Source organism: Condylura cristata, unplaced genomic scaffold, assembly GCF_000260355.1.
Source record: "Condylura cristata isolate star-nosed mole 26May11 unplaced genomic scaffold, ConCri1.0 scaffold00026, whole genome shotgun sequence".
NCBI lineage: Eukaryota > Metazoa > Chordata > Mammalia > Eulipotyphla > Talpidae > Condylura > Condylura cristata.
The window spans coordinates 6005191-6033056 of NW_004567127.1; the positions used below are offsets into that span (position 1 = coordinate 6005191).

The 27866-nt window shown below is 51.8% G+C and overlaps 2 protein-coding genes across 3 annotated transcripts in view; both read right to left on the reverse strand.

The window, feature by feature from the left end:
• Positions 1 to 11797: 11797 nt before the first annotated feature.
• Positions 11798 to 14578, reverse strand: OLFML3 (olfactomedin-like 3). 2 transcript variants are annotated; one of them, XM_012729982.1, is made up of 4 exons: positions 14129 to 14199; positions 13736 to 13963; positions 13341 to 13626; positions 11798 to 13045 (listed from the first exon to the last, which is right to left on the reverse strand). In XM_012729982.1, the coding sequence occupies exons 3-4, from the start codon at positions 13555 to 13557 to the stop codon at positions 12225 to 12227; spliced, it is 1038 nt and encodes a 345-aa protein (XP_012585436.1). In that variant the 5' UTR covers positions 13558 to 13626; positions 13736 to 13963; positions 14129 to 14199; the 3' UTR covers positions 11798 to 12224. The 2 variants fall into 2 exon arrangements, with proteins under 2 accessions (XP_012585436.1, XP_004689684.1); XM_004689627.2 differs by lacking the exon at positions 13736 to 13963 and having other exon boundaries at positions 14129 to 14578.
• A 2448-nt stretch (positions 14579 to 17026) lies between these two features.
• The window catches only part of HIPK1 (homeodomain interacting protein kinase 1), a 35645-nt gene continuing 24805 nt past the window's right edge, over positions 17027 to 27866 (reverse strand). Inside the window, exons 10-15 of the mRNA XM_004689628.2 lie at positions 26798 to 26940; positions 26194 to 26376; positions 25549 to 25728; positions 23903 to 24144; positions 22806 to 22936; positions 17027 to 21739 (exon numbers count right to left, since the gene is read on the reverse strand). Coding sequence (XP_004689685.1) covers positions 21251 to 21739; positions 22806 to 22936; positions 23903 to 24144; positions 25549 to 25728; positions 26194 to 26376; positions 26798 to 26940 — 1368 coding nt within the window. The 3' untranslated portion in view covers positions 17027 to 21250. The remainder of the gene's footprint in view (positions 21740 to 22805; positions 22937 to 23902; positions 24145 to 25548; positions 25729 to 26193; positions 26377 to 26797; positions 26941 to 27866) is intronic.

Genomic DNA, 27866 nt, shown 5'->3' on the forward strand with positions numbered 1-27866 from the left:
TCAGAACCCATTTAGAGCTTGCAAGTTTGGGGGTCCTGGGGTACTCCTCAGGCTGCATGCTAACATCTTCATCTGCTGCTGAACCTATTTTCATTCCTCAGCAGTCCGGCTTCTGAGCAATCAACTGCTGGAACAGGACACACTTTATCACATCCATGCAAATCAGAAGCTACCCAAGATTGCTTCAACCCTGGATCGTAACCTTCTTGGGAATTTTTTTTTTTAATTTTAAGGTGACTGCTTATTTATTCTATTTTAAGGATGCCAGAAGAAGTTAATGACAGTTCCCACAGAGACCAGATGTGAGTGTGTTTGTGTGTGTGTTTTTTAAAGCAATTTCTGGTTGTCTCTCCAGAACCATCAGGAACCCTGACTAGCAGAAGACCATGGTCTTCCCCTGGTCAAAAATCCTTTTCGTGCTAGTTGCTCCTTTCTGGAAGCAGGAAACTCATTAACAAATTCACAACAAGCATTATTCATTCCGTGTGGCTCACTCAGAGGATTTTAATATCAGGAGTTACGGTAAATCACCCGAGTTGCGGTACCATGAATCTAACTAGCGCAGGGAGCAGCACCCTAGCTAATGACCAAGGAAGGCGAGGCTGGGGGAGCTGTTGATTCCCCTTGTCTGCGGGGGAGCAAACTCATTAACTAACACTTGGATTAAATTATGTGCAAAGCAAATCTCTCCCTTTGCAACCAGTCACGGAGACTGCTTGCCACAGAAATGCAAACAAATTAGATTTAAACCTCAGCCAGACACCTGCCTGGCAGAACTGCTGAAAAATGAACCACGCTACTTGGGTGGAAACCCACTGAACCCTTCCTCTGACCCCTCTAGGCCAGTCCCCAAGACCAGGCCAGGGAGAGGAGCGCAGGACTCCAGTTCTGCCCTGCAAAGACTAGCGGCGACCTTCTCATTTCCTACGCCACCGTGGCATTTCGCCCCAGGACCCCTTATCCCAATGCCTTTGAACGTCTTCCCTGTTAACTTTTCATCTTGCTGAAAATGGAACAAGGCTAGAATGTTGGAGCTGCTGAGAGTGTCTGGTTCCACGCCTCATCTCACACTTGGATCCTGCATCAGGGCCTCCCTGACAGTCACCCAGAAACACGGAGCGCACCGTTACCAAGGAGACAGAGCACGCAGGCCAGGGCTGTGGGAACGTCTGCATCGCGGGGTCCCTCCTCTGGGAAGTCCCCTTCAGGGACTGGTTGACACGTTGGGCCAGATGAAACCAGCTTCACCCCTTCCTGATATTTGAGATCAGTGCCCTGGTCACCTGCAGGTCACCTGGTTGCCTGGTCTCATTAGGTGTTACCTTCTCTATTTCCCTGGGCCGTTGGCCTGGGGCCCTCTGGAAGGTTCAGTTTCCTCACTTGCAAAATGGAGATAGTGGCACCTGCCTTATTGCTGAATATAACACCTCTCAGGGTGGTTGCTGGAATGCAGACAGGAGCCTGGTATGCAGTAGGTGCCTAATAAACAGCAGCTGCTCCAATGTCGCCTTCCCCCAGGATACGACAGAAACTCAGCCCCAAGTGGACCTCAGCCAAGCACCATATCGGCTCCCTCACACTGCTGTGGGCTCCTACTGACTCGGCCTAAGGAGTGTTACCTTTGGGCATTGCCGCGTGTGGCTGCTCACACGAACCTTCCATCCGCCAGAACAGTAAGTCTGTGGCCTGAAGCCTGTTGTGCAACGTGAGGAGGTCGTGCAGTGGGGAGAGGCCAGTAGGGAAGCGGAGTCAGTGGCTTCTGGTGGCTGCCCAGTAACCAGTACTGGCCGGGGGCAGGGGGAGGCGCTGGCCAAAGATCCCAAAGATCCCGCCCAGACAGCGGCCCCTTCCGCTGGGCCCTTAGCCTCCGCCAGCTCCCACCACACTCCCCTGGTTAACGGTCCGCTCTCCCCCTTTCCTCTTTGGCTCAGCACCGCTTCCCACCCCCTGCACTCAGCAGGCCACTAGCCTCCTACCCAACAAGTCTGCCATGCTGCCTTCTCCCCTGTTCCCAGCCTCATCCTAAGTCACTCGCTCCCTTCCAGGCTCTCCTTGATGTCAGCAACCTCTACCCAGATTCCTGCCTTTTTCCCTCTGGAAACAAGTGTTTCTCTTGTCCTAAAAGTTCTTTGGCTCATTAGCATGGTAATGAGAGACCACTTCACCATCAGGCTGGCAGGAGCCAAGCATTAGCATCCGCCCTCACCCTCCTCAGCTGTTTCACGCAGGGAGCAGGGACAGGGTAGCTGGGAGCCTAGAGACTCTGGGCAGCGCCCAGTACCACCCGGGGATGCACCTGGGGGCGCCTGGGGGCGGCCGAGGCCCAGGACATAAGCAAGGACGTTTCCTGCAACATGGCTCTTGACAGCGCGAAGTGGACCCAACCTATTGTCCAGAGGGGGACGGACAGGGCTTGTTAACACAGTGGTAGCTACAGTGAATGAACCCTCATGACAGTCTCAGGAATAATGCTAAGGTGTGAGGGAAAGTTGCATACATGTAGTTTTAGAAGATCGGTCTTAGATGAATTTGAAAACATAAGAAATGATCCACGAACCTCACCGACCCGGATCCAGGCAGTGACAGTATTTTGAATGCACGGGCTGATCCGGGCCTAAGGATGGTGAACGCTGCGGGGTGGGAGAGAGGAAGGGTGAAGGGAGCTGGGAATGACCCACGGCACGGCTGTTAAATGCTTTTTTATGATCCTATTGATCATAAAGTGCATGTTAAACCCGAGTGGTGATTCGTGCTGGCTGATTACATTCTTTTCGGAACAATCACCTTTTCATCACTGAGAACACACTGGAAAACAGCTTCCCCAGCCCCTCCACACTGCTGTCTTCCATCTGCACGTAGGCCACCTGATTTCTTAAAGTTTCTCTCATTTCCCTGCCTCCCGTCTTCCCTGACTTGTGCTCCCCGCCAACTCCCTCCAGCCCCCCAGATGCTCTTCCCCCTCATCTCTCTGCTCTGAGCACTGGCCACACCTCTCCCGCCTGGACATCTCTCTCTCTTGGATTTAGGGGTGAGGCCTCACCTCCTTCTCCTCCATCTGTCATCACTGGCTCCTCTTCACTGTCCCAACCCCCTGACTATACATCAGTACTCTTTTTTCCATCCATGCAGAGAGCTCCCCAGTTCCCACACAGAGAAGGGCACACACAACATGACCTTGGGGGTGCCCCAGGCCTGGAGACAGGCTCCAGCCCGGCTGCTACCTCAGAGTATGTCACCTGCACAGGTGTTGTGTTTAAACCACAGCTCCCTCTCTTGCAGAAGGCGCTGGCTGTCCCAGCTGGGCTGCTGTGAGGCTCACACAGCTCCAGTTCAGTCAGCGTCCACGTGCCAGCATCCACGTACCAGTGTCCACATGCCAGTGTCCACATGCCCACATCCATGCCAGCATCCACGTGCCCACGTCCATGCGCCCGCGTCCACGTGCCAGCGTCCATGTGCCAGCGTCCATGTGCCAGCGTCCATGTACCAGCGTCCACGTGCCAGCATCCACGTGCCAGCGTCCACGTGCCAGAGTGTTACCTCTCAGAGCTCCCAGGCAACGGGGCCCTCCTGGAGTGGCTGGCTTTTACGTCTCTGTGTTCTCCAGGGTTCGGTCCGTGTGTTCTCACAGAACTGGTCTGGCAGCTGCTCCGGCCAGGCCTGGGGTGGTGGGACTGGCCCTCTCTCCCGGGACGCCAAGGTCTCCCTTATTAGAGTGTGACCTCCTCCTCCTTAGAATTCTCGAGAAATGTCCCCTGAAGGCACTAACAAACTGCTCGTGGTAGGTGGCAGAGGGAAAGGCTGGCCTGTCTTGTCCTGCCTTCCTTAACCATCCCACCAGCCCCACTCCCCCCCACCCCAGCTACACCCCACCGTCTTGGGGCTCCTGAGATAGAGCCCTGCCCTCAAGCCTGGCTCTCATTAAATGCTGATTGGTGGGATGGGCTCTTTTGAAACCACTGCATTTGGATGAGTCCAGTGGGTGCAAAGGACTTGGTAAACAGGCAGGCCCGAGAGAGGGGTGCCCTAGAGAAGCCACCAGGCCCAGGTCAGTCCCTGGGGAGTCCCGCGAGCCCAGCCTAAAGGCAAGGCTGGCAGCAGCACAGCTCCTGGGAGACAGGCGGAGAGAGAAGCTTCTGGCTCTGGCCTCCGGGCATCTCTGCACTCAGGAGAGAAGCCACTGCTGAGGGAAAGCACAGACCTGTGGGGAAAACCCCGTGTCTGCGCACTCCCCGCCGGCTCTGGAGAACATCCGGAAGGTCCTGCCTTTCTCCCCTGTGGCCACCTGCCTGTCAGCTCCCTCTTCCCCTCGAATATCCACTGACCGGAACACTGGGCCTGGAGCTGTGAACAGGAAGTCTCTGTCCCTGTGCCTTGTCTGGCCTGAGAAGGGCCCTGCACAAATAATGAGAAACCTTGAGGTGTAATGACCTCTGTGCGGGGCCCGAGGCCACCGGGAGCTTCCAGCAGCGGCCCAGCGGGTGGTCATGCCGCCGTGGCCACGGGGCGGACGGGAGTCCTCACGGTGACCCCTGGCTCAGGCCCCTTGCCCGCCACACTGCGCCCCGGTCACGTGGCCCCTCCCAGCCTCACGGGCGGCCTTGTCCACCTCATCCCACCCACTCAGCAGCTGTGAAAACAAGTCAGCCTCTGCCTTCCTCCCTGTTGCGAACAACACACAGCACATAGTAAACACTTCATCAATATTCATGAAGTTTCTAATCAATTGTCCGTCCCAGTGGCTCTGACCTGAGGGTTCTGCAGATGCTGTCTCTCACACGGATGTCACTCAGGCTTCTGTGTCCCTCGGGGGTCTCTCCTGACCCTGCTGGTGTCTCACCCCCCTATTCTCCCTGCTCCAGGACCAAAGCCCTGGCCCTCCCTCTACACTGTCATGGACTTCAGCACACCTGGACTGTATACTTTCTGCCTGGTGGCGGTCCTGTCCCGTCGTGGGGTCCAGTTGAGAGAGACCCATGTCCCCTTTTAGGAATCTGGGAAAGCCACAACTTGGTTGGCAGCAATCAGCTCCTCTCACGACAGCTTGTCATCTGCACAGCATCTCTTCACCCCTGCTGGACGGGCAGCTCCCGGCCGTTCTGGCCCCCCCAACCCCCCACACAGACACAGCCTCCAGATGCGAAGGAGGCACTGTGGGTACTGTGCAGCTCTCTGACTTATAAACACGTCCACACACGTTATCTTATTAGTCCTCACATCACCCCAGTGGGGGAGGTATACTAAGAGGGTACTAATGGTGCCCTCTTACAGAGGAGGAGACTGAGGTCATGCCGGCAGAAAATAGCTGAATTTCCCTTTGAACATGGACATCTGCTCCATGCCGGGGCCCAACCTCTACACTGGCCTGAGCGAGAGGGCCAGCCAGCTCTTCATTTCCAGGCCACAGACCAGTTACTGTTGAGCTGCCTCCTTCGTCCTCACTAAAGACCTACATAAATAGGGCCCTCCCTGGTGGCGCAATGGGTTAGGACACAGCACAGCAAGCTGGCCACAGCCACCTCATTCCAAGTTCGATCCCCGGCCCCAGAGGTGACCCACATGGCCAGCAGACCTCTCCTGACCCGCCCGCTGCTCCCTCAGGAGTGTGCTTCGTCGATCTGCCTGTTCTGCTCCCCACTCTGTCTCTGGTGAAGCCTCTCACCGCCCCTGAGCCTCTGGCCTGTACCCCAGTTCTGTATGCATACATAAATAAATCTTTAGAAAAAGAAACCTACGTAAATAAACCACAATTTAGGGTTGGTAGTTTGTGATGGGCTTTCAAACAGATGCCAAAGTTTGGTTTCATGAGATTACTCCCCTCTCAATTGAAAAATCCATACTACATCTGCTATTTGCCCTGTGTTCCACCTACCTAATTAATCACTAAGCTAGTGCTTCTAGCTTACATCTCGAAAGTTCCCCTAGATTTCGAAACAACATACAACAGTAAAAAATTGTTTCACAGAGGATTAAGGAGGGCTGGAGAGGACAAGAGGAAGGGAAATGAATTTGCTAGGTCGCAGTGAGGACTGAAAGGAGAAATCCAAATCTGCACGTGTTTACCTTCGCTGTGCGGGAGGAAGAGTGCAAGCCCCCAGGTCACGGGGAAGCGCTGTGAGAGGTGCACACCACTGAGCCTCAGCACGCACCTGCTGGACAAGTGGCTGGATTATCGATAGCACCGTGAGCAGAGCAACGGTGAGGGCTTCGAGAACACTTGTCTGCGTGGAGGGGCAAGGCGAGATGACGCCATGGTCTCTTCCTGCTCAAAATAGACCAGGCTTCCAGCCTCTGGGATACTCAGCCACACTCCCTGCCATGCCGGCAGACGAGCCTGGCCCGTGTGCCATCCTCAAAGCTCCCAAAGCCCCCTTTCCCTTTCGTTCTATCTCAGCCTTGAGAGGATTAGAAATAGTGATGGAGATTTCTCAAAGCAGATCCAGTGGCTACAGAGAAAACTGAGAGGGGCCTGGGAGAGAGGAGGAGAAACAGCAAGCGGGGAAGTGTAAGAGCCCCTTGCACGTGACATAATTGTTTCTGAAGGCCTCGTGGCATAGCGGCTCAGGAGAGTACTTGATGTTGCTAACACCTCTGAGTCATCGAGAGAGGTTAAATCATAGCTATGTCACTGAGAGCAGGTCACTCAGCTACAAACTCTGTCTAGTATGTGTCTGACTCTCCCAAGATCTAGAAAGATGGAGAAGGTCTAGCTGTTGCCCTCACAACACTCCCTGGGCTTGTGGGTTCCAACGGTCCTTCCTGCAGGTCCAGAAAGCTTTACATATTAGGACCTGAACCCCAGCAAGCCCATGAAAGGATAATCCAGGGCACGTGATCCTGTATTGCTAACGAGCAAACTGAGACTCAGAGGGGCTGGATGGGGCTCAAGGTCACAGCTAATGAGCAGAGCCAGGATGCTCAGCCACAACGGACCGACCACACGGAAAGAGAAAGGTCTTCTCGCTTTCACCCAGGGCTCTTTCTGTGCTATCTTCCTTCTCCCCAAAGGGCAATCAGATGGATGGAGAGGAGCGCATGGGCTTGACAACTGCCTGGATTTACGGGTCTGGACTAGAGCGTTCAACACTCCAAAGCAAAAATCATGTGCAATTGGACAGCAATAAATATCTGGAAGGCCAAGTGCAACCGAAACAGTATCAAAGGATCTGTCAAAATCAGCAGCAAGTCCAAAAAGTCAATAGTGATGGTGACTCGGGACACGCACTCAACTGCTGAAATATCTTTGCAAGAAAATGGAACAGGAGAGAAACAGAGCTGGGGGCACTATGTTTTCAAAAGAAGGAAAGCCAAAGCCTCACCACATTGTGGGTACTGCTGCTTGGGTGCAGAGCAGGGCGATGCTTCCAGATGCCCAGTGTCCCTCCCTGGTGGCTGGTGGCGGCACCTGTCAACCCCAATGTCACCTGTCACGCAGGGATCGATGGCGCCGGACAGGTGCCATGTCTCCCCACAGACCACGCACAGAGGGAAAGAGGAGGCAGCTGAAGACGCCCTGATCGGGACAGGAGGCTCAGGATACCGTCAAACACCAGCTCACTCTGTCATCACGGGTCTCCGAGCTGGTTCCAGCCCCTGAAGTCGGGGGTGTCGCGAGCCAGGGTCACAGAGCTAGTGTGACACACCTGGGTCTGGCCGCTGCTGCAGCTCCCCATGCTTCCACACAGCTCCAGGACGAGGGTTTGAGCCCAGGACTCCGGGTCATGCTTTCTTAGTGGGGTTTCACTCAACGGCAGGCCACACACTGCCAGAGGTCTTCACAGACCACACGGGAGCTGGTGTCATGGAGGTCCTGTAACTTCCCTCCAGGGGGGCACAGGATGACGACATCCCCCAAACTGTCCAGGTATCGCCCTCACTAAGCAGCACGGGACCACGTGAGTTGTGTGGCCTTAGACAAATCAACGTTAACCTCTGTCATCCTCAGGTTCCTGAGAACTGCCCATCCCGTGGAAGGGTGTAAAGACCCAACGAGGCAAACACCCACGAGCGTTTTGCTATCTGAACTCGTGTGATGATGATGATGATGATGATGATGATATTAACTGTTTGTTGAGCACCTACTATGTCCCAAGCACTGGGTTACTGCTTCCCAGAGATAACTTCACGTAATTCTTGGCACAATCTATGAAACTCGGACTGTGTTTCCAGAAAACAGCTATGAACCGGATGCCACACAACAAAGGTCTCCCCCCCACCCCCGTCTTCTGTAACTCAGCCTCGTTCTCCCTGGTGGTCACAGGACTTAGATGTACTCGTCTGGCTTGTGAGTTTCTCCTTGGATGCTGCCCCGGTGGGGAGGCCAGCCAATTCTGCAGTTGAAAGGAGACAGCTTTCAGTTTTTATCTGTAGCTTGTCTTTGTTCAAATAAATTGAAAAAATGCCATCAAGAGCATTTACTGCTTGCTGGCAACACGTCACCCCTGAGTTAGGGCCCGAGTTAGGAGACAAGCATGCCCTCCGTGGCCGGGCACTCAGCCCCAGCACAGTGGGTTCGAGCCCCTTCTTTGAGCCAGGCTCTGTGTTAGGCTCTGGGGCACACCCATGTGTGCAAGCAAGATGCATCACATGGAGACAGACTCGGGTGGGGTGTGCCTGAGGTAAACGGGGTCCAGATGGAAGGCCTGAAACCTAGCTTTCCTTTAGTATTTTAAAAGCTTTCTGGGCATTCCCGGTGGTCAGGGGTTAAGTCTCAGCACTGTGAAGCTGTCTGCAGCCACTGCAGCACAAGTTCAATCCCCGGCCAGGGAGCTGACCCACAGGGCGCAACAGCAGACCGCTCCTGACCTGCCCGCTGCTCCCCTCAGCAGTGTACCTCATCAATCCGCTTGTTCTGCTCCCCACTCTGTCTCTGGTGAATCCTTTCATCTCTGCACCTCTGGCCTGCACCCCAGTTCTGTAAGCATCAGTAAATACATCTTAAAAAAAACAACAAAGATTCAGGTCTGTGGTTGGCTCCAAGGGCAGGGGATGGCTTTGATCACAGGAGGGGTGCAGAGGGGTGCCAGGAGGCTCCCCCACCCACCCCGCCCCACCTCCTGCTCTGCTCTGTCCAGCGTCACCTGTCCTTCCCCTCCCCACTCGCTGCCTCTCAGCAGCTGGGTGGGCAGAAGATGCTTCCAAACACCCTCTCAGATCTAACTTCCCTGACCTGCCATTCTAAATCCCCGAGAATCTGATTGATTCCCCTTGGGCCACACAGCTACAGCCAGGAAACAAGGCATCCACGCGGACAGCAGGTAGAGTGTGGACAGAGGTCGTGCCAGAGCATTCCGGAGAGATGTCCAGCTCGGGCTGGGGTCAGACCCCCGTTCCGGGGGAGGGGGCAGGGAGGTCTTTGTTTGCACTTTCTCCCTCTGCCCTTTAAAGTAATGCATTGGCTTCCAGGCTTATAATTCTTCTGTGGAGCTATTAAGTCCATAAATAAAGATTTAATCTTTTAAGCTCTGCACTGTGAGAGCAGAAGTTAAAGAGCAGGAGAGCTTACCAGCCAGGGAGGCCTGGGAGTGGAGGAAGAAACGTCCAGTCTGTGCACAGAGGCCCCAGCAAGGCTTCTGCTGCAGAGAGGGGCCCCGGCTGAAGAGCCAGCCCTGCCCCCTGGCTGGAGCCACAGAGAAGCCCCCCGCGGATCCAAGCCCACACCCCCCCACAGAGAAGTGGGAGCAACAGCGGCACACAGCAGAGTCCACAGCTCCCCAGAACGGCCTCAACCGGGCATTCTGAAAGGGGCAGCAGAGAACAAACAGGGTTCTCCCTGGAGCCTCAGAGAAGGGGCGCCTTTGCAGAGAGAGGGGTAGAGAAGGGACCCGGAAAACCGGAGACTAGAGGAGGAGAAGGGAAAGGACGCTGGCTCCGGTTAGCTCAGGGCCTCCAGAGGAGCAGCACTGAGTCAACAGCCCCTCCCGTCAGTCCTGCCCTCTCTGCCACCCAGGCTGCTTGATGAGAATGGCAGCCGGCTCTAAGACCGCGTCAGGAGCGGAGTGGGGGGCCGAGCCCACCGAGGGCACCCTGGGGACCAGCCTCTCCTCCAGCCCCAGCCTGGTGGCTTCTGCCGCCCAGGGGCCGGCCCTGGGGCCCGGCGTGCACCCCCACTCCGGGAGGGCCGTTAGCCTCTTCCTTCAGCATTAGGGTCCTCCCTTGCCTCTGCTCAGCCCCCACAGAGGTCACCACCTCCTCCTGCCAAGCGCTGGCTGGCGCTGGAGGGCGGAAGAGGCGAGGCAGCTTTTTGATGCTAGGACTCAGCTCCCGAGGCGCTCGCCTTGGGCAGCAGATAATTTAGTCTAATGAATTTGGACAGTTCACTGGATCTGCCCACACAGTTCCACTCACCTTCCAAAACGCTTCCAAAATAGCACTCGCTATTGTGCAGGAGCCAAGAAAAAAGGCAAAAAGTAAGAAATGACAAGGCCCCAGAGACTCCTGCCCTCTTGAAAAGTCTGAGTGAACTTTTCCAAGGAAACGTAAGCCAAAACTGTTTAAAAGGCCATTTGCCCTCCCTCGTTGAGGACTCGGCAAAGGAAGATGCCAGGAGGCCGGACGCTGGCAGCCACCCCCGCGGCCCGGCCTGGGGCTGCTCTCTGCAGGGCGGGCCAGAGCCTCGCCCTCACCCCATCGACACAGCCCACCTACGGGCTCAGGCTCAATGCTGGACAGTGCCCCCTAGGAGGGAAGTAGGCCCCCCCAAGTACAGCCTCTGCCTGGACCCCTCTCTCCAGCCCTCCAGCGAGACTCCCTCCCCCTCCACCCACTCCCAGGGGCTGCAGCCAGATGTCTGTGGGCAGACCCCTCGGGGCTGACAGGCGGTGATTATGGCTGCCAGCCTCCATCAGGCAGGGTGAATGGGAGAGGCCCCCCGAGTGGTGCACGACAATAGTGCCTTTGCAGGTTCCTGTTTCTCTTCCCTGTCCTCACCGACCTGTCAGGAGCAGCTAGCTCTGCCTGAGGGGAGGAGACAAAGGAGGACGAACGGCCCTGAATGACCCACCCTGTCCCTGTGGGGTGGGCAGGACGGCGTCTGGCTCAGGGTGTCGCAGCTTCCTAAGATGAGTCCAGAATCTGGGGGGCTCTTCTTCCCTCCTCCCGCCCCCGATGGCCTTCTGCAAGTCCAAGCCAGAGGCCAGGGAAGCAGGCCAGAAAGGGTTAAGTCCTTTGGCCTCCTGGACAGACTCAGCCAGGATCCAGGGCTGGAGTGGGTCGAGGGTGACCAGGGCGAGGGCGGGAGGAGAGCGGGATGGTTGGGCAACTGGTGAGGCTCACATCTGGGGCAGGCCGAGCCCTCCTCCCTGCCCACACCGCAGACACAGCGGCAGCAGGCAAGCCAGAGCAGCTGGACCAAGAACAACCGTGCAGCCTTCCCGGGGGACAAGCTCCACGCTGGGGACAGAGGGGGTGGGGGCAGAGGTGACAAAGTTCTGGCCGAAAACGCACACACTCGGGGCTCCGGTTGCCAGAAGATATTTCAAGGGGCCGAAAATCTTGTCCTGGTTCCGAACCTCGGAGAACTGAGTGGGAAGCCAGGACCCCAGGGTCTGGCGGTCGGAGGCCTGGTGCCAGGTGGTTCTGGGAGCCTGGTGGTGTGGGGGGCCTTGAGCCTGGCCCCCTCCAGTGGCGGGGCTAAGGCTGCCCCTGGGCGCCTCTCAGTGAAACCTGTAACTAGAGAAAGCCAAATGCCTGATGTGGCTTACGGGGTGGGGAGAGGGTAGGCGGAATATGGAGGGTCATGGTGAGAAATCTAATCTGAGGCCCCCCCCCAAGCAAACACAGGAGAGGAGCTGTGGATTTTCCTTTTAATGCAAAATGCTGCAATACAAAATGATGGGGAGAAAGTCGCGCTCTCTCCGGCACCAAAGGGAGGAGAGCGGAGGGTGGCTCCAGCCGCCTCCTGGCCTCTCCTGACTCAAAGTCCCGCAGGAGAGAACCGGGTGCCCTTTTGCCGGACTGAGGTCTGGGTCTGGGTTTTCTCTGGCCTAACATTCCTTGAGGCAGGGCAGGCGAAAGGGTTTTCTCGCTGTCAGTCTCAAAGGATTACTCAAGTACTGACCGGAGTCCTGCACAAAATCAAGGGGCTGTAAGGGCCTGGCTTCCACTGGCTAAAAATACGGGGTCCAAGCCACAGCGAGTCCACCCTGAAAATGAGAAACAAGGAATTTGGAGGGGAGAGAAATGTCAGGAGGCTGCGAGACGTCCCCCAAAGCAAGGCCGGCTCCTCAAACTTCGTCCTCTTTCCGCCTCATCTCCAGTTTGTAGACAATCTGGTAGCCGTCGTCCCAGGCGTACAGCTGACGCTCGCGGGGGTTATAGCGCAGGCTGGCGTGGGCGCCGTAGCGGCGGGGGAAGTAGGGGAGCGCCGCCCTCTCGGGGGTCAGCGTCCCGCTGGCGTCAAAGGAGCACTGGACGCGGGCGCGACTGGCCGGGCGGGTGTTGTAGACCACGTAGAGGGTCCCGCAGATGACAAAGGCGGCCTCGGCGTTCTCCCTGGGACACGGGGTGTCCCACTGCTGCTCTGTGTCCAGCGTCTGCGGGTCTAGCTTGGCCAGACACAGGTGCCTGTCGTCCTCCCGCGTGGCGTAGACGGCCCAGAGGCCCTCCTCGTCGGCTGCCAGGTCGATGTACGTGTCGGCCGTCAGTCCGTACGGGGGGATCAGGCCCTCGGCGGGGAACACCGAGCTGTCCACCACAGTCCGGTTCGCCAGGTGGAATTTGATGAGCTGCAGCGTGCTCTCGGCCTCACGGCCCCCGCCCGGCCCTCCCGGAGGCCGCCGCGCATAGTAAAGAAAGCCTCCATACACCAGCTGGCCCGTGCCCACCCAGGGGAAGGGCACGCGCACTCGGGAGGCTTTCCGGGCAGCCATGGCCAGGGTGAAGTCGCGCAGCCGCGGGAAGATAAAGGCCGTGTCGTTCTGCGTCCCGTCCAGCACGTAGATCCTCTCCGTGGGCCCCAGCGGGTCCTTGGTCCACAGGCCAGCTGGGCCCCCAAAGCGCTTCAGGATCTTCATGGATCTCACCTGCGAGACTGTGTAACCACAGTCTGGTGGGGAGGAGAAAGCAGAGGACAAGGAGGTGGGGGCTGTGGCCAGGAACCCCCTCCTGCTGGGCAAGTGCCCGAATTTGCCCAGTGGGCCCACCCCCCCCCCTTAGGGAGGATTGGGGAGAAGGGCACCTCCCCCCCACCCAGGCCGGGCTCCCCAGAGACTCTGCTGGATGAGACTCTGGCTACAAAGATTTCCCTGAAACAGATTCCGGAAGATAGAACCAAAGTGGAGAAGAAGAGGAAAAGCCATGTGAACACCCAGGTGGGCTGGGAGCCCGCTCAGGTCACTTACCGGTCACCATGTCATACTTCTCGTTTCTTCTGCCCTTGCCTTTGGTCCCGGGGCCTCCGGCCCCCTTCTCGTCAAGCTCCACGCAGGGGAGAGCTGGGCTCTGGGTCTCCAGATAGTCAACCTCACGTTCCAGACGGTCCACTCTCCCCGAGAGGGAGTCCGCTTCGGTTCTAAGCGCTTCCCGCTCCTTCTCGGCCACCTCCAGCAGCGGCAGCATCTTGTTCTTGAAGTCACGGAGTTCTGCGGCCTGCCGGGTGCTCTGGTCCTGGCACTGGGCCAGACGCTCCTGCCAGGATTTAGGAACAGGAGGGAAGGCTGAGGGTTACAACTCCCAGGCCTGGAGAGGCCCTAGCAGGGGTGGGGGGAGGGGCGATTCCAGAGCAGCCAGGCCTCACCCTTCCTTTCAACCCCGCCAGAGAAGGGCCAGATGTTCAGGGATGCTAAATGTGCAGAGGCCCAGCTCAGAGTCCCCCGGAAAGTTGCACGTCTTCTGAGCACATCCAACATCAACAGAACCACCAGCTTCTCCTGATGATGCAGGCTCCAACCTGGCTCTCCTGTCTTTTTATTCCATTCTGATCCCGGGGCCTCGAGCACAAGGGTCTGGGTGCTTTGGAATTGCTCTACGGGTGTGAGCAAAGACAAGGGCTGGCTGTTTTGAAAGTCTCTTATGGAGAGAGTGTTTTGCCCAGCTTCTTCCAGAGCTGTCTTGTCACCCCCAGATTCCTGGCAACAGAGGAGACTCAAGGGCAGGCGGGGCATGCGCGCGGGGATGAGGAGCCACTCACCTCCAGGGCGGCCAGCCGGCGCTCCATGTACTCCATCAGGTGGTGCTGCTGGCCGTGAAGGGGTCTGGGCCACGACAGCAGCAGCCAGACCAGGAGCGAGGCGCTGCGGGGCCCCATGGCTGCAGGCTGGCGGCACCAATGTGGATGAGTGCCCCAGGCTCCTCCACTGGAGCCTGCGGGTTACTTTGGAGGCGGGGTGGGGGCGGTGCGTTCTCTTTCTGGATCTCTGGTCTCTCTCACTACTCTGGAATGTTTTCAGTCTCTTTATGGCCCCCACCCCCTCCTTTCCGCCTGGATTGATCAAACACAGATGGCCCCACTGCTGAGCTGCCAGAAGCCTTAACCACCTCCCGCCTAGGCTGCAGGATCCTGGGACAGGGGAAGGAGATGGACAGCTGGGAGCCAGGCCTTCTAGACAGTCACCCTGGCACAGGAGCGTGCTGCGCTGACATCTCCAGACACTGCCTTTGTTAATCCTGCTCTTTCCCAGTAATAGCAGCATGGGTTAATGGTTCGTGGAAGCTGTAAGCTGGGGAGATGAGGTTTGAAGGGTAGAGGTGGGGGGAAAAGGCCCAGTGGTCAGGTCTGGATTACTGTCCATAGCTCACTGGCGCCATCTAGTGTTAAGCACCTGGCATCACGTTTCCTGCCCCCTCCTCCCCGGAAATTTTCCACAAACAGACTGTATTTATGGGGATCTTCATCATTAAAACACAGATTTCCCCACAGACTACCCAATTATTTAAGGGACTTTCCCAATCTCTCCCTGATTTAGCCTAAGGAAGAGAATATAACTATGACAAAAAGCAAACCACCATCATTGAAAGCTCAATAAATTCCTAATTACCTGGAAGTGAGATTGACAGCAAAATCTTTCTACAGGGCTTTCCTTTGCCTGGAAACTTCTTTTAGGTAAGAAGTTTTAGGCCGCATGTTCCCACCCCACTTAATGATGGGCAGAGTCGGCAGACCAGGTGAAGCTATAAAGCATGGGACGGCTCCCAGGGCCGTGTGAGAGGACGCTTTGGATTCCAGCTTTGGATTCTCCTGAGACTGGGGGGACTTGGAGAAGACACAAGGTGGGAGACACAGGGGGGCTGACCGGGCACCCTTTATCTGGACTTGTTCATTGACTTTGCTTCTTTCACCCCAGACTTGCTTGGTCCCTTTCGCCCGTTTCCTGCGGTTCCCAGCCAGGTGCCTTAGACTCATGGGGAGCTTTTGGGGCTCAGCAGCCCCATTTTTGGCCAGCCCTGTTTGGCTGGGCATTCACTCACGAGGGCATGGTAACTTTGGGTGTTTTATCGAGAAACTGCTATCCTTTCATAGCTTCTCTATGTTGACTCGTTTTATTAAAAGTTCTCACACACAGTGCTTTAAGCTAGCACCAGCCACTGTGGCCTGAGTTTGATCCCCAGCCAGGGAATGACCCACATGGCACAGCAGACCTCTCCTGTCTCGCCCACTGCACCCCTCAGCGGTGTATTTCCATGTTCTGCTCCCCACTCTGTCTCTGGTGAACATCTCACCCTCATACCTCTGGCCTGTACCCCAACCCAGTTCTTGTATGCATAGAATATGCTTTGTCTTTGTGCATATGGATGGCCAGATCCCTTTAGGGTGTGCAAGTCTGAGGGTCTCAGGATATCTCTGGTCACATGCTAGCACTTGTAGGGATAGTCTTTACTTAGGGAGTGTTTCACAAATTCACATTAGCTTTACATCCATTTATTAAAAACATCTGGAAAATATGTTGCAGCCTAAATAAAAATAAATGTATTGTTACTCCCTACTAATAGGAGGAACAAGAACTGACCATTTCCCTTGGTTGTGGCTTCCTATAAGCTGGCTACCGGCAGACTACTCGTGGGCAACTGTGACCGATATGCTCTTCCACATCCCAGTAGAGCATTCCTTGACTCCCTAGTGGGTCAGGTATCATGGGGCAGGCCTGGGGCCGCTTAGGCTACTGTTGACCTGCTTGCATGACCAACTCCATGGTGGTCTTGCGATAACGCTGCCTGTGATGATGTCATACTTTGCTGATGCAAGTGTCTCTTAGCATATGGTCACAATCTCCCCTTCCCTATAAAACGCTATCCCCATTCCTACCCTACCGTCCAGACCCCATCCTCGTCACTGCTGCATGATCGGTTTTCACTAGCCTGTGTGCTTTCAACAAATGGCACAAGAACTTCTGCGCAAGGAGCAGAGTCTGGCCTGCAAACCTGCTCCACAGCTGCTGGCCCCTTACCACGTTCCTGCTGCAAAGCAGCAACCGAGTTCGTGTCACAACACTTGGTCACAGGAGGAGTCCGAGATGAATTAATAATGGTCACTGTGAGACAGGCTGACTAAGCCTGAAACTCGTATCCAAAAAAGTAAAAATATACAGAGCATGTATTTAGAGATCTGTGGTGGTTAATCTAGACAAGTCTCAAACTCCTTATGAGGAGAAATTTAATTCAGTGCAGAATCAAGAGAAATCGGATCAGAAGCGCTCCTCTAAAATGTACAGCTTCTAACAGTGCAATTTGAAAGGAGAGGAAGAAATAGCACTTCCTTGTGATAATTTTCATTCTGCTACTTTAGATATTTGGTAGGACGTACTTGGCAAAAAGGAGACACAAAGTTCAATTGGTCTTTGCTAGAAGTTTCTGCCTTCCAAAGGGCCAGATCTAAACCATCTTAAGTTAGGGACTTTGGATTCTCTCCTCTTGGGAAATGTTTGCTTCTAACTCCTAGTCACCCACATCACAGGGTTTACATGAAGAACGACCATGTCGCAGCTCTGCCTCTGATGGCCGCATGCAACAGCTTCAACCACTCCAAGTCAGCCGCTAGGGGCCACCATCGCAACCTTGTAACAGAAGTCAAAAAAAGTCACATGAATCAGAAAATTTACCCATTTTATTGATGCATGGCAACTGCTCTACATTTTACCATATTATGTAGAAAATACTGAAAATACAAGCTACTTTGTAAAACCAAAGACAAACATTGAATCCAAAGATAAACTATGTTTTACACAATGGACCCTTTTCCCGTAAGTTAGTATTAAATTTTAAATATCTATTTCTTTTGTTAAAATGATTATTTTACATACTCCCTAGGTACATCTGCATTACAAACATAGCTCAATAATCCTCAGGAACTGTTTCTAGAGGCTTGTTGTAAAAGGAAGCGCACAACCAGAAAAGGGAGAAAGCAAAAACAAGTTTAAATCACACACAATAACTAGCATATCAAATTACATTGAATAAAGTTGGAATTTCATTGCAATATCAAGGATTCAAAGCAGAAATACTAACATTACATATAATGTACATATAATGTACTGCTACATGTAGTGAGATTATTTTTCAAGCTGACTCAAAACCACACAGTATATAAAGTTTAGCAACAAACCACCATGTAGACATGCTGCACCATCCATCAGTTTTAAAAAAAAAGTTAAAACAGGAAGCAGGCTTGGGCCATTCCTGTCACTGAGAGGCAACTTCATTTCCTACCCTCTAACTAACCATCCAGTGGGTTCTGCATTAATAATGCTGATACAAGCACACATGTCTGTGCTTGCCTGCCTAAGGGCAACAAGCTTAGACCCTCTCCTGGAGGACGGTGGGCGGCCAGAATTGCTGGGAAGGGGGTTCACAGTCCCCGGGCTGGTGCTTCAGCTGAGTGCTGACAGGAGTTATCACCCCCTGGGAGCCATTAAACCCTCAGAAAGGCTCAAGTGTCCTGATGAGCCCCGAGAGGTTGTAGTGAGCCCTTCCCTACTTTCCGCTCAACCTGAAGGGGAGAAGCTGGAAATGCAAGTTCTGAGAAGACTTAAAGCCTGAAGCTGGTCCCAAGTCAGGTCACTGTGGCCTGGGCCAGCTGCTCACCAAATTTCAAGGGGCTCCCACCTGGCCACAGCTACATTTGACAGGCAGTAGTTTTTGATCTTGGTAGATTTGAGATGCCAATTGGGAGACTAGCAGAAGTCAAAACCAGTCACATGAATCAGAATATCTATCCATTTTATCAAAGCACTGCATCAATAAACTGAAATCAACAGACTGGAAATTTCCAAAATGCTTAAAGTCACACAATGCTAGAAAAGTGACTAAGGAAATAATACAAGCTGTTGATATTGTCTATTTGCCGTTGAGAACTCCCATCTTAAATGGGATCTACTTCATGAACTGTGGAGTGTTTTGGTTTTTTTTCCTGCATCTCATTTCTTACAAAAACAACACATCTTATCCTTGCAGAGAAAAGACAGGAACAAAAAATATTTCCATTAGAAACTAGATCTGCCTTTGAACAAGAAAATCAAAATGTGCTTAGCAAAAACGAGACACAAAGATCACACATGTTGACCAGAAAACTAACACTAGTGACAAAAACTATACAAACTGCTTGGGTATCTTGCAAACACAATTAATACAGTGATAAAAATATAGAGAGAAAACACCAACATGTTCCTGGTAGGCTGTATTGACCATCTGCCCATCTTGGAAGCCCTTCCTCCCGACAGTGAAGAAACTGTAAATGCCGTGACAGCCCCTGGTGTTCAGCCTGGCCATCCTGGCCAGGCTCCATGAAATCTCCCGTCTCCATCCCGCACCTCCTTGACGCCATCACCACAAAGAACCAGTCCTAGACTCATCCCTCACATGCGTAACTGTCAGTTCAGATGGAACACACCTGTAGCTCAGGGTTAACCTTCTTGCCCAGAGTCTTCTGTGAGCAGGAACAAACCTATCCCTAGTCCCCTCCACGTGACCGAGATCCGCGCAGAAGTCGAGAGTACAAGGACAGTTTCACAGTCTGAAGGGCCCCAAGAATACAGAAACAAAAAGAAAAAGAAAGGAAACCTCAAAAGCCCAATAACCCAACAGACTTTGGTTCCTTCATGTCGTCACCGGCCGAGAAACCTTCCTGCGGTCCTGTCACCCGCGGCTCAGCAGCTCCGCGTGGTAGGGGCCAGGGTAAGCAATACAACAGGCTCTTTGGTATGAAAACTTCCGTTACATGTTTTTCAACAAGCAAGTATTTTACTGGGAATGTCAACTATTTGCAGGAAGGACTGCCCTGTGGGAAAGTGAAGGAAAAAACCTCATTCTAAAAATGATTGCACATACTTTGTAAAAAAGAAAAAAAAAGGACTTTACACTATGGGCTTGACTCCTCCCACCCGCTCCCCGCGTTCTCACGGAGGCTGGGTGGCAGTGCATGGGGAGAGCCACGTGGGGAAACGCACCGAGAACTCAGCTGAGATTCCAGAAGGGAAGGGGGCAGAGGTGACGGGAAGGGGAAAAGCTGCTGTTGTTATTTTTCAGAGTCGGCAGGGAAACTGAGAACAATGCATTTACACAACGCCGCTAGCTGCTGATCCTGCTTTGATAAATCCCAGTGAACAGCTTAGGGCCCACGGGGCTTGCTGGTCGTCCTAAGGCAAGCTCACTGTAAACTAGTAACCACTACGTTATCATATAAGGCACTACAATAAGGGAAGGAGAGAGGGGAGGAAGAGACACACACTGAACAACTCCTCACCAGACACACCTGTGCAAAACAATCCCTAGGGTCTCCTCTCCTGCAGGCAATGCCCTGCTCAGTCAGCACTACAGTAATATGCTCTAATATAATTGCAATTAGTTCACATACATTCCAACGAGTATCAGTTCATTTTGGTTTAAATACAATGGAGACATCAATTCCATCTCCCGGGTAACACTGGAGATCAGATACACACTAAATACACAATCAAGTGTAATCACTACACATTTGATTACAAATAACATTTTGGGTTAGCAGGAAAAAATTGCTTGTTATATTTTTCTAATCAATATGTACATATTTAATTATGCAAAATATTAAAACACCACCATTACAAAACTTCTAAAATATTTTAAATTTAGTAATAAATTTTTAAAATATTTTTTTTTTGCAGTTCCTACATGCACTTATTTTATAAGTCTTAATAAGAGAGCATTCAATTTGCTGCTGGCATACAAAGGAAGCTACTGTAAAGTATAAAAGCTATTCACAACAACGTTCTTATCTGGTTTCAGATTCTTTCGCTTTCTCCCAAAATAAATCACATAGAACAGAAGGGAGAGATGAGGCAACGAGAGAGAGGTGGATTACTGAAAATTCATACTAATCTTTAGACAAAACTCATCAATGCCAGTATCACATAATACAGAGATTCTGCATATAATAAAATCACCACCACCATACACTAGTCACCACCTTAATGGCTTTTCCAATAATAAAATTTAAGTTGAGTCGGAGAAAGAAGGACTTTTTAAAAAATAATTTAAAAAGAATGAGCGGCGCTTCATCTGAAAGCCCGCCCGGTGCGTTCGCGGTAGGTAAGGATTCTCTCACACTAGGTTATCAGCAAGTGGTGAGCTGCCTTTTTACACTGTGGTAAACACAGAAGCAACTGAGAGGATCCGAACATTAACGCAGAGTAGGGTTAGACCAGTCTTGCAAAAATAAAATTGTCTACTAAGTACAACATGACACGAAAACCAAACTAAAGTACTTAAGTGTCCCACTAACAAAGTAAAATTTTGAGGAGAAATGGCCGAGAGTTACATACACGCTTGAATAAGCTGCTTTATAATAGACAATTAAGCCTAGGTTTTTAAACAAGAAAAAAGGAATGATTTTTTTCTTCTCGCTATAATCAGATTTCAATTCCTTCTATCAGCGTTTTCCCTCTGACCGGCAATTACCATAGAACAATGTAAAATAAAGAGGGGCTTCATCTGTTTTGAAACGCATTTACAGAAATCATACCCAAGACCTTTCAAAGAGTAACTTCAGAACCATTTCTCCTCCTCGGTAACTACAGAAGGTGGGCATCTGGACGCTTCCAAATACTAAAAACGCTGTCACAAAAATAAAGAATTAAAAAATAGGGCAGACTTTGGGAGACTACAATAATGCAGTCAACACCGAGGCAGGTTCCTCAGAGAAAACCCCCTGCTTCAGTGGGCCCTGCAGAACAAGTTGCTGGCTAGGAGTTTCAAGAAAGGGTCAGGGAGGAGCTCATCAGACCGCCACTATGAATTCAGGGTCAAGAACAGGCCACGACGCAGCCTCCTCCCTCCTGTTCACCAGCTACAAGTAGGAGTACTGGCTGATCTTGGTGGGACTCAGTGGGTATCCAGTGTAAATTGCTGAGCCTCGGGAAGACCCGATGTAGGGCTGGGTGGCAAACTGGTGTTGGTACTGAGCAGGGGCCACGCTGGCAGAGGTGAGGAGGCTGGGCCCCACACTGACAGGGACCTGGTGCACCAGAGTGCTGGGGTGAGTGGTGTAGGCGGCAGCGTGCCTTGAGGAGCCCTGTGGGGAGAAGAGGTGAGCGATGGAGCTGGTGGAGCCCAGCGCAGCAGCAGAGGTGGGGGCAGCATACGTATACAGGTGAGGCTGGCTCGGCAAGTGAGCAGGGCCCGGGGCCAGGTGAGGGTGCCCCGTCGAGTGCAGTGGGCTGCCGTGCTGGAAGGCGTAGGGGGCTTGGGAGAGCGGCGCCACAAACGCCTGCTGCCGGCGGGGGGCAGGGTTGCTGCTTCTCTCCTGCGAGGTTGGAGCTGACGATGGCTGCTGGTTCTGGAAGGAGGAAGAAGGGAGTGAGGAATGGAGGTCACTCCGGTTCGGGGCGCCAAAGGCCACACTGAGAGTTGAGGTTCTAAGCTGACGGCTTCCGGGCGGGCTGCCACAGCAGACTCCCCGGACTGCAGTGCCGTCAGCCTTCGCCCCTCTGCTCCTGGCAGAGCGCATCCTAACCCAGCCCGGCAGCAACGGTTTGCTCTCAGGTATGACAGGAAAGGGGGCGCCAAACGTTCACAGGGCTCCCCACTCCTTCAAGTTAGTAACTGTGGACTCAACTCACCCTATTCTGGCGTCAGTGAATCTGAATTTTTGCTAACCTTTCCTTCTGGTCATTGTTTCCTTTTGTTCTCCTCTAAGTTCTTCACGTCCCTCTTGCAATGTGGAGCCTAAAACACATGCACTAACTCGGGCTCGCATCTGTACTCGCATGTGCTCTCATGCATTCTCGCTCGCTCACTCGCACGCACTCGCACACAACTGTCACACAGTGTCGCGCCTTCTCACTACTGGTAGACGCCAGAAAGCGCGAGAATTTTAGCTGAGGAAAGAGTGAACACAAGTGGAACAGTGACCCTTCCCACCCCATCAGGGAATCCGACAGGAGGAAAGTCCCAAACCCCAGCCTCAAGCGACACAGGGGATGGAAGCCCCTGAGGAAGTGGCCAGAAAGCTTTCCACCGCTCTTTGCTCGGGTAAACAGTGTTCAGCGTTCACTTGTGTTAACTACGGCAGGGAAGGGAAAGGGGAATCTGGTCCCAAAGCTTGCAGTAGCACAGAGGCAGGCACAGACTAAAGCGTCTATGGCTCTTTCTAAATTCCAGGCATTTACCTCCCGGGACAGACAAGGAGGTCGGACGGGGAAACCCGAAGAGGCCACCCGAACACTCTAGAAGGCACGAAGAGACGCAGCACATGCAAGGAGACACAGCCACAGGACAGCGAATTGCGCCTCAGGAAAGGGGTGTGCATTGGGCTTTATTCAGCAGTCCAGCCGGAAGCAGGGTTCTCCAGAGAGGGGCAACAGTGGGGAGCCCAAGCAGAAGGCAGCAGCCCTCGCGCTTACCTGGCTAAGGTTGAGCGGCTGCGCCGCGCTGGCCCCCCCGCGCTGCGCCCGGTGCCCTGTGGGGGTGACGCAGCATCCGGACGACTGCCCACTCACCGAGGCCACTGGCTTGGCCTTACTGCTCGGGAGACCTACAAGAGGGTCAGGAGTTAGACTTCGGGGAGGCATCTGCTCGGTGGCACTGAGCTAACCCCGGACGGTATCACAGAGGTTCCTGAGTGCTCCTTCACGCCTCTCGCTTCCTCAGTTACACTGCACACTGGAAGAATGGAAACTGCATCATCTGCTTCTTTTTGGTCTTGCCACAAAGCTCCGTGAAGGAGTCTTAAAAGGTTTTTTTCAGTAAATACAATCTACTCTCTCACGATACACAGCGTATTCTAGAAATACAAACACAAGTAAGACACAGTCTCTACCCTAATGTCTTATGCAAGTGTAGAAAGGATGGTGTGAAGTTGAGTAAAATAATGGTAACTGTTAGGATGCCGACATGACAAAGGGCTTGGAGGAAGGCAAGATTGTGTCTTCTTGGTCATTCACTGTCTTCAAATAATAAAAAACTGCAAAGCACTACATACAAGCCAGACTAGTTTTAAAAATGTCACTTCCGCCTGAGTCCCACTAGGAAAACTGGTGTGTTCCCTCAGTGCCTCAGGGCAGTTTAAGTTCTCTGGGCCCAACAGGGACTAGCGCTTCGAGGAAGGCCGCTCAGAGGCCAGCCTTGTCTGCCGGGGACAGCAACTGCCTAGAGAAGAACCACACTTCCGGGGTCCCTGGCACCTGAGGCCATGCAACTCATTTTCACTATTGCCAGGGCTAAAGAGGCTGAGAAATCCATGAGCCTCCTTCAAACTGTCTTGTCAGCCTTCTCCCACCAACCGTGAATACATCTGAGAGTACATACCCACTTTTATGTGCGTCCAAGCAAAATAAGCATAGGAAGATAAACTGATGGCCAAACTCCCTCTGGGAGAAGCTGACTTCTGAATGAAGCACTTTTTAAGCTAGCCACCCCATCGGGCACAGCACGGAGAGCCATAGCAAGTACTAAGCATGTGCAGGTCAAAGGAGACTTCAGTCCAGCTATGAGAACTCACCTGAGGCCTGGGTTGCTACAGTGCAGTCGCCAAGCTGAGTTTTCAGTGGAGGCACAATGATGGTGCGGGTGCCAGTGCCATCCCCCACGCCTCTGCCAGGCGCCTCTATAAGGGGCCCGCTGTTGCCCCGGAGAGCACTCAGGGTGTCAGTGGAATATGGGCTGCTCAAAGAGGAGTCAGAGTCTGGAGAATCATTGACAGTGACATAACTGATGACATTAGACCTTGGCTTCAGGCCAGAGCTGAAAAGAAAATATATGAAAATTCAACACCTTTTAGTCATGTTTCATAGATGACTTCCTGTCCTCCCCCAGCAAGGATGGTAATACTAAAGCAGTGGCAAGCTTCGAGTGCTTGTTAGGTAGGAGACACTACTCTTATATTCTACATACATCCTGCTGACCCCCTATTTCTAGGAAGTACTACTAGTCCCATTTTGCAGATGAGGAAACCAAGGAACCATAGGAAAAGTAAGGAACTTGCCCAAAGTCGCACGAGTGGTAAGTGAAGACAGGATTCAGAACCAAGACAGAGTGCACAGCTCTAACAACTACTGTGTCACCCTATGCACATTATTTCAACAACATTCCTCAAGTACCACTCTTCCTTATCACAGTGCCAGACTCTAAATGGTTCTATTTAATCAAACTTCTCACTAAACACGATTGCTGTTTCTTTATTAACTGATCCCCACATTGCTCATTTTTTAGAATGTTTGGTCTAATCAAACCAGTCAGCTGCCTATATCATTTTTGCCACTATGACAGGCCACTTTTCCTCACTGGAAGGCTTTCTTTATTTCTTCCCCAAGTCAGTTCAATGACTACTTTCAAATCTTAGTTTCAAGTCAACATTTGTAAATAGTTCTTTTAAACTACTTCAAGTTTGCTTCGATTTTACATGACTCTGTAAAGTTGCTTGCGTTACTTACTCTCATGTGCGACTCCTACCTCCTCAGGGAAAAGTAAGGTGAGCCCTCTTCTGTATGCCTGACACCAAGGCTTACTGAGGAACACAACACAATAAGCCGGGCAACTGACTACGCTCACCCTGAGAGAGATGTATGACAGTTTTAAATTATCAAGTCCCTCTTAGGAAATTGTCCAGTTACGGGCTTAGATTAAGATGATGGGATAAGAGAAAATAATCTGTCATGTAAATTCTTAAGATTCCACACAGCAGAGGGAGTGAAAAAGACATCCCTACTTTAAAGTTCTGCTTCTTCAATGAGGCTTCTTCAGATTAAACAAATTTAAAAATCACATAAATCTCAAATCATTTCTTATCCAGCGACTCATTCCAATGAACTGCTATCCAGAGCTGCTGCTACGTATCTGTTTCCAGCCTCCACGGTTCCTGACGGCAGGGCTCACACCAGCAGCAAGGCGCATGCCAAGCCAGCGTAGCCCATGCTTCCTGTCCACCAGCTGCCTAACGTATCTGATAGACTGATAAATTGGTACGTGCAATCCTCTGGGAACCCTAGAATGCTCAGTTAGGGAAACCTGGATCGCTTGGAATCATCACCCAAGATGCCATGCTTCTAAAGTCCTCCCTTCCAAAGCCAAAACTGGCCGCTGGCCTGAAGCTAACACAGTGAAGCCAAGGGCAGAGCCGACAGCCAGGGGCCTATGCCGCTGTCTTACCTGTTAGGCTTAAATTTGTTGTCCTCTTCCTCGTCAGTGTCACTGCGGATAGTGATGACACTCACAGGGGGACTAGGAGTATCTGGAATTATGATTGGCTGGTGCTGGTCCTGGCCAGGGGCGAGGGGGCTGCTCCCAACCAGAGAATAGACTTGAGAAGGCAGAACATCCAGAGAGGACCTGCAGGGAAGTCGCAAGCAAGACTGCTCAGAACACGGCCCCAAACTTGAATGTTTTCCCCAGAACCCTCTCCTCTCCAATATGCGCTTTGGTTCTATCTTGATCCAATCATTAAGCAAATACAATTAACTGTAAAAGTTGCAATAAAAAATAAATTAAACATTCTAACCAGGTTATCTAGCAACGATCACACCGCAATACAACATAAATTTTATGTCTGTATACTTTTACTTTCCCCTGTCCTACCTGTTAAACTCAATGTTATAAAGTGGGCAGAGAGGTAAAAACATCCATGTAAAAGAGGCCTGCATTCAAACTGGCAGCAGCAGGAGGGCAAGCAGAACCAGGACACACCTGGTACGCAAACCTCACTTTGGCAGCTGCCTCAGACTGAAAAGTGTCTTAACCACAACACTCTAAATGCCAGGCTCTCAGTTGTCTCTATCGGTTTAAACAGAGACTTACTTTGAAGAGACTGGAGCAGACTGCTTGTTCTTCTTTGAAGGGAGGGAACTGGATTGCTGCTGTCTGACAACATGGGCAACACCAACATTCAGCGGCTGAGCAGTGGCCAAAGTCACGTGGTTAGTGAGCAAAGGTGGCTGCTGCATGATCGTGCTGTACTGGTTGCCGTGAGAGTGGGCATTCCTGCAGCGAGCCAAAGAAACAGAAAAGTGAGTGAGCACAACACAGGGAAATCAAGACCAAGGGGATAATAAAAGCAATTTTAAAAACCACGTAGAGTTGCATTTTATTTTTAAAGTTGGACAGCTGGATCGCCAGGTTTTAGGTTTTCACTGTATACCTTTTAATTGCATCAGACTCTCCTAAGTAAATGACTACTTCGGAAGTCAAGATTCCTGATCTTTAGACCAGGTTCTAAGCTTTTCCTGTATCAAAATTTGCTTATAACGCTACCTCCTTGCCTGGTATCAGCCCTTTTCTAAAAGACTTTCCAAAAGAAATACCTCTCGTCTCTGTCTTCTTCTCAGTCAGCCCAAACTGCCAAGAGCGCCCACGCCCAGGGGCCTGCCCTGAAGCCCTCCCACACGGGAGCACAGGGACTTGCCTCCAGTCTGTGAGCTGCTGGCCGCTGCCCATGGCCTCGGGAATCACCGCTGCGGGCTGGACAGAGTTGTGCAGAGCTACTCCAGGCAACTGTTGCCAAGTTGAAGGCAGGAGAATTTGCTGAGTTCCTCCAGGCCAAGCCTGCTGTAAAGAAACACACACACAAAAAAAGACCCAGACTTGACTCACTCTTGGCCTTTTCTTCTGTTTTTTTTTTTTTTTTTTTAGATGAAAGAAAAATTCGTATCTTAAAAGAAGTTGCTTGCAGATTGTTAACTTGCAGAGATTAAAGAAGAAAGGTCAGGGGGCTCAAGATTACAAGTCTTACGAATCGGGAGAGAACACGCTGCTTTATCTTGGCACCTCCAAACCCTGACCACCAGGGTAGCAAAGCAAAGATCCTGGTGTGTTAAGAGTTTCTAGTATACTGTAGAGAAAAGGAGTCTGAACATTCAGATATAAGCTCTGGTTAAATGGTATCGTATCATTTTTGCAAAGATTATAAAATACGTACTCGAGAGAGTTAAGACAGCTCCCTTAAGAATAAAAATAGAATTTTTTGAGTGCCAACCAGATAAGACATCAGGTCAATTCAACCATAAAGCAAATGGGAGAAGGGGAGAACTATTCCCTTTTAAAAAGGTAGTGATTTGGAAAATGGAGGAGATGTGAATAACCAAAAGCCAAATCCTTTAGCAAACAACCTTATGCTAACAAGAGAAAACTTTGATACTTACAGCCATAGGATAAAATTGTAAAATAAGGCAATAAGTAAGTGACTTATGAGACAGATACAGAGAGCCATATTTTATTAAAGGTTACCTAAGTATATATAATTTTATTTGTAGAAACATACTTCAACATAAAAACTAATCACTATAAGAAAATACACCATTTCTAGTTTTTAACAAGCCAAGACACTTGCAATAGACAGCAACAAATGTTTTCTGTTCTTTTTACAGAAATACTGGCATTTTCTAAAAAAATGGAAACAGATTTGAAAGCTTCCTTTTTTAAACTTGAATTCTACAGAACAATCACCTACAATGCTTGGGTACATATGGTTCTGT

Coding starts and splice junctions, on each gene's coding strand:
- OLFML3 (XM_004689627.2), bottom strand. CDS start 14,245: ATGGGGCCCCGCAGCGCCTCGCTCCTGGTCTGGCTGCTGCTGTCGTGG. Junction 13,627..14,128: donor GCCGGCTGGCCGCCCTGGAG/GTGAGTGGCTCC, acceptor AAATCCTGGCAG/GAGCGTCTGGCCCAGTGCCA. Junction 13,046..13,340: donor GAAGTATGACATGGTGACCG/GTAAGTGACCTG, acceptor CCTCCCCACCAG/ACTGTGGTTACACAGTCTCG.